Here is a 6,559-nt window from a genome sequence, read left to right as displayed (position 1 = left end):
TTTTATTTTTTATTTTTTATCTATAGTGTTTGAGTGGAACCATAAGTATTTTATGTTGTTGGGGAGATTCATAATTGGAATTCATTAAAAAAAAAAAAAAATGATATTTTGGATAGTCTTTGAGCGAGTTTATAATATAGCATGCTAAGACGACACAACTCAACCCAAAAATTAGGCTTATTAGTTTTGAGTTATGTATAAATATACTTATGTTAAAAAAAAAAAAAATAACAAAAAATAACAAAAAAAAACAAAATTAGAGATAGAAAACAAAAATGTAATCAAACGTAGCCAGAAGCTACTTTATTTGCAACTAGTTTTTCATTTTCGGCACACATCTTTGCCACACGTACATGTTTGAAATTGATAGAGAAAGGTCTATTTCTCAATGATTCAAACAGGCTCTATTATTAATGACAGGACTCGATTTTTTGCTTTTTTGTCTGGTGCTCCATGCCCATCTCCATATTGGTATGTGCATTGAGCAATCCGAGCAAGGTTGATTGCTGTTACCACTAAATCTTCCCCAAATGGAGAATCAACTACTCGCTCTTCATTCATCTTTTTCCAAGTCCTATCAATCATGTTTCTCATGTGTTTGCTAGCAATTTCCTCGGAAACACCAGTTTCACGCATGTAGCAATGAATTGAATTTACAGTTTCTCCTCTCTTTAACTCTCCCTGTATTTCAAATAAGCAGCTAAATATGTTAGTCTGAAGTAGTGCTTCCAAAGATGATCATATAGACCTTAAAATTCATTCAACACAAAAGACACTATGGAATGCTGTAAAATGAATACCGCTGAAGTACTGAGATCATTGCAAAGTCGACAAATAATTGAAGGCCAACGCAGAAGGTCGTGGTATTTTTCTAAGCCCTCAAGTCCCTGCTTTGTGAACTCTTGATTCAAGAAAAAATAAGAATGAACAAGGGCAATCGCCCCCGAAACCGATAGCCAAGCATTGTCAAGATAGTCCTTGAAAGTTGGCATTTCTTTGTTGTAACTCCACTTTGCTTCTTGTAGGAATGTTTTGCACAGGTCAGCCCACTAAAATAAAAAGAAGAAGCCCCAAGACTGTTAGGTTTAATATTTCAAAGGAAATTCTATTCATCTAAATAAAAAACCAATAGGATTGTTGCACATACTGCTTTTGTTAGGTATGGAAGGGTGTTATCTCCTTTCTCCTTAAGTGTTTCATATACCATCTCATTAATAGTGTTGTAGAGAGCTAAGAAGCATAACTTCATATAGTGGCATGGGGAAGATTTTTCACGGCATTGATATCCCATCTGAAAACACCATGCATCGAGAAATTAAGAGTATGATTTTCTTAGTTGTATAACATAAAAGTTATAAGTAAGGGATTCCATTACATTCCTAGTTTTTCTCTCTTTTTGTCTCATATTTTTATTTTTATTTTATTTTTTTGGGTTGGGGTGGAGGTGGGGTAGGGTTAGGAAAGGGGAAAGGGAAGAGTTATCAAGAATTAACCTTTCAACTGCATCAGTAAATAGCTCTAATTCATCCAAGGTACCATAAACATCATAGACATCATCAATGGTGGTAACAAGAGCAGCCAGTTTCGTTAACCCTTTACGAAAATTACTTAATTGAGGTTCAAAGGCCATTCCTATTGTCCAAAAATAGCATTCCATCAATCTATCTCTGGTGAAGCTCAACTTGTTTGCCAGACCCATATCTTTCCACCACCTAAAAGTCATAAAGTGAAACCAAATAAGTTTTCAACTTAACATTCAAGTCATGGCAAAGTCAATTTTCAACTTTTAACAAAAGTCTACCTTAATTACTTATGCGAACAAATACTTCAAACATTTCTTACCTTGACATATCTTGAAGTTCTCTTTGAAACACAGACTGCACTATGTTAAAATCCAACTTTGCAAGTTCAAGTAGAAGAGAATTTGCATCTTCCCTCTTATTGTATGCCTCAATATACCACCGAGCTTCTAGCCTTAGCATTCTATGGTGCAATGGAACCTCCAATGCATGACTAATTTGTTCAGCCATGCTTTTGCTGACATCTCCTTTGAGGTCCTTGAGATGCATTCTTGTGAATGTTGTGGCCTCGTCCAAGAGGTTTTCTCCTTCAAAGGCAAGATAAGAAGCTTCATATAGACTCAACATTCCTTTGACATCCTTTGTAAGGCATTCCTTGAAATTTCCACTATCGTCCTTGAAACTGTTAAATACAGCTGTGTTTCATACAAATATGATATAAGAAGATTGTGAGATGAACATGGGAAATGAAATCAAGAAGCTTAATTAGCGACTGTATCATATACGTACCTTGAGAAACTTGATAGCCTTGTTGTCTGAGGAGCCTAAAGCTTAGAGCAGTAGCATGGAGACACTTGTCAATTCTTTCATCATTACAGCCTTTCGAAGATGCATAGTTGTCAAGGGCTCTTGTTATTTCCCTCTCAAATCGGTATCCCAAACCTAACCGTTGAACATCATCAATCAGTTCAAGAGTTGCCAATAAGTCGGCACTTTCATTATGAATCATACTCCTCACATCCTCCTCCAGCTTCTTTGCCCTATCTTTGTACTTTTCATCCTGCATGCATGATAACAATTTGAGAAATATATTATGTATATTAATCATTCTTTTTCATCTTAAAAGTTTTTGGACTTTAAAAAAGAGAAATCAAGGGAGGGTGCATGGTTTATGGACGTTACCGCATAATGATTGTTCAAGGACTGCACAAAATCGTAACTCCAGAGGCTTGGCTGGTAATTGGCGGATTTTCTCTGATCAACTTGTAAATGGGAAGTTGGTATGCCCGCAAAGCATTGGAACTGCCCACATTTGTGGTCGAGAAGATGAGGTGTGTTTGTCATGGGATACTTAATTAGGTAAGTTACGTTACGTGGGAAGGAGAAATTGTTGTATAATTTGGTTGTGATTTCCATATTATAGGCGTGAAGCTCTATATATATATATAGTAATAGGAACTCAATAACTCACGCGTTTCGTGTGTGCTTATCCTATCCATGAGCACGTGATACACCTGGCGGGTTTAACTTTAAGGCTGATTCGGCTTAGTCATAGACCCAATCCATGGGTTTCGGGCCAAACCAGCCCATTCAGTGGTCCATGGCTTGTCGTCAGTAGCACCCCTCTAGGCTCCAGCCGTCCACTGCCCATCAACGTCAGCCGGTGGCGGATCTAAAATCATACTTATGCAAGGGCGAGATTAATAATTAGTTAATATAAAATAATATAATATATTTTAATATGATTTATCCAAAATCCAGCATTAATTTCCAAAATTTGCGTAATTTTTTTTTTTGATAATAACATATATATCATTTTAATTTGCTTTTTTTTTTTTTTTTTTTTTTAAAAAAAAAAAAAAGAAGTAAAGTTATTTCAACTCAAATTAGCAATAATTTCATTATGCGCTAATAACTTGAACTCCAAAAAAAGACATGTGCAAGTTAGTGCAACCCACCGCTGTCTTTCACCGGCCATCACTGCTGCTCATCAGCACACCACCACTGCCACTGACATTCGTTCTACAACCACGACCTCTAGCAACCTTACACGGTCGTCCACCGATCTACCAACCATCGGATCAAGATCCCCAGCAATGGGGAGAAAATTGCCAGCCAAAAAATTTTAAAATTTTGGTCCTTCAATGTCATTCAAGATCTATAGGCTACCACGTGTTCCAGTAATAATAAAATATTAAAATATGATATAAATTTTTTTGAAAAATATAAAACAAAATAATAAAATAAAATATATAAAAAATAAAAAAAAATAAAAAAAAGGTGGCTGGCCACCTCATGGCCCTAGGGGATGGATCGGCCTAGGGGTGGCAAAATGGATACCTGACACGACCCGATTACGACCTGCGGGTACCCGTTACATGATTAGCCTATACACAGACACGACCCGTTTAGCTAAATGGGTAATCGGGTCTGACACGATTATGACACGAAAATAGTCAGGTAACCCGACACGATCCGTTTTACCTGTTTAAAATAATTGGGTCTAATCGGGTAGACCCGATCCGACCCGACCCGTTAAAACCCTAAACTATAAATTTTTTAAAAAAAATTGTAATAATAATACATCTATATACTGTCAATGCAAAAAATTGAGTTCCAAGATATTAAAGGATAAGAAAAAAAAAAAAAAAAAAAAAAAGGAAAGTGACCGTAATTGTACTCCAAAAGAAATTACTAAACTCATGATTTCACCTAAACTTAAAACAAGCAAGCATATTGACTAAGTTCATTTATTAAAACAATTTTTAGTTTAAAGAAATTTAATTTTGCTCAAATTACATTCCACTAAAAAAGAATTATGTATATTTCAACACAAAATATGATATTTGTAATCTGTTGAAATTAAATATCTCATAACAGAGATGAATTTTGCAAATCATTTGAAAAAAAAAAAATTAAGGACAAAAAGCAAGAAGAATGTTTTTAAATTAAAATCATTTAATTAAATATTTAAATATAAAAAAGGCCCTACCTAAATTTGTTTGTCTTAGGCCTCAAAATCTATTAAGTTGGACCTACTCGAGGGGTTGGCTTGGTTACTAGTAAGCCACTTGGCCCTCATCGATACCTCATAAAGCATAAAGTCTAAGTAGGGACAAAACTAAAATTTCTATTTCAAAATGATCAAAATATGAATGAGATTGAGGGGTAAAATGTGTCAACATTTCCATCATAGCAATAAAGAAAAAGATAATAAAAAAAAAAGCTAACAAAAACAAAATAATAATAAAAAAAAAAAAGAAACAAAACTCAAAACTACATCAACATTAAATTCATAATTCATTACAAAATACTTGTCCACTTGAAGTCTTGAAGGATACATGATCCATCCCATGTAATCAAATATATGAATTATGAAACACTACAAATATGCTCCCACAACCACCCACCAATCATTGAAAAGTCTTTTATAGTACCTTGCCCCGGTAAATTTACAACCATGTTATCAAGTGTTTGGGACTTTTTTTTTAGTTTTTACTGTTGTGTTGAAAGTGTTTCTGTGAAAATGTAATTTTGGGAAATATTTTATCTTTTGAATTATAATTTATAAAATATTTACGTTAAAAACACAAAAGTGGAGATAGAAAACAAAATGTAATCAAACGTAGTCAAAAGCTTTCTATTTTTTAGTTTTTTCACAATACATGAGAGAGGGCGAGGGACAAAAAGCTACTGTATTTGCAACCAGTTTTTTTCTTTTCAGCTCACCTGTCCGCCACACACATACACGTAATAAGGTGAGGAGGATGGATGTCGACCCCTCAGTCACCTTTTATTATTATTCAAATAAAAAAATTACTACAAGATATTTTTTTTTTTCACTTTTTCATAATTTTTTTTTTCTTCATATTAATCAAATTTACTACAATTTCAATACACTTCATTTTCAAGTCCTTTTCGCGAACAGATCCTAGATTTATGTGTGTTTTCTCAACAAAACATGAAACGCATTGGCGGGGATACTCTACAAGATTCTCATGTCTGATCTCCTGATTGACTTGACATGCAATTTGTCAATGACCATCAAAAGCAATGGAGGAGGAGGCGTTGGTTTACTGTTCACCTATTTCTTGGCATTAATCACAGCAGGGCCAGCCTAACCACTAGGCAGGTTAGGCCGGCGCCTAGAGTTAGGTGGAGAAGAAGAGGCCTAGTTTTCATGGGATACTTAGGTAAGTTTTGTGGCAAGGAGAAATTGTGGGATAAGGGGAATTAGTGGATTAGTGCCATTCCTCTTTATCTTAAAACTAATTTGCCTGTGATTTCCATAGGAAGGCATGAAGCCCTCTCTCTCTCTCTCTCTCTCTCTCTCTCTATATATATATATATATATATATATATAGCTTCGGGGCAAATAATGTAGGTTGATAATAATTTACCTCAATGACTTGTCAGTCATTGGGGTTGTGTTTGGCAAAAGACTAAAAAAAAAAAAAAAAAGACTACTATTTGTCTCAAAATCAATATCAACATTTTTACCTTTTACATCACATCAATCACATTTTATTATTATTCAAATAAAAAAATTACTACAAAATAATTTTTTTTTTTTTTCACTTTTTCATAATTTTTTTTTTCTTCATATTAATCAAATTTACTACAATTTCAGTATACTTCATTTTTCAAGTGCTTTTTGCGAACAGACCCTAGATTTATGTGTGTTTTCTCAACAAAACGTGAAACGCATTGGCGGGGATACTCTACAAGATTCTCATGTCCGATCTCCTGATTGACTTGACATGCAATTTGTCAATGACCATCAAAAGCAATGGAGGAGGAGGCGTAGGTTTACTGTTCACCTATTTCTCGGCATTAATCACAGCAGGGCCAGCCTAACCACTAGGCGAGTTAGGCCGGCACCTAGAGTTAGGTTGAGAAGAAGAGGTCTAGTTTTCATGGGATACTTAGGTAAGTTTTGTGGCAAGGAGAAATTGTGGGATAAGGGGAATTAGGGGATTAGTGTCATTCCTCTTTATCTTAAAACTAATTTGCCTGTGATTTCCATAGGGAGGTATGAA

The 6,559-nt window shown here is 34.7% G+C and overlaps 1 protein-coding gene across 1 annotated transcript; it reads right to left on the bottom strand.

Moving 5' to 3' along the window:
• Positions 1-281: 281 nt before the first annotated feature.
• Positions 282-2,431, bottom strand: LOC132182934 (probable terpene synthase 12). The gene is given in 7 exon segments (XM_059596300.1): positions 282-681; positions 801-1,049; positions 1,148-1,258; positions 1,261-1,291; positions 1,494-1,712; positions 1,843-2,215; positions 2,310-2,431. Coding segments are annotated over 6 exon segments (1,203 nt in total). The 5' UTR covers positions 2,148-2,215; positions 2,310-2,431; the 3' UTR covers positions 282-393.
• Between the last annotated feature and the right edge of the window lie 4,128 nt (positions 2,432-6,559).

The sequence above is a fragment of the Corylus avellana genome, chromosome ca5, assembly GCF_901000735.1.
Source record: "Corylus avellana chromosome ca5, CavTom2PMs-1.0".
In the NCBI taxonomy this organism is placed as follows: Eukaryota; Viridiplantae; Streptophyta; class Magnoliopsida; order Fagales; family Betulaceae; genus Corylus; species Corylus avellana.
Note: the sequence above shows the minus strand (reverse complement) of the source record. Positions and strands in the feature narration are given on the sequence as shown.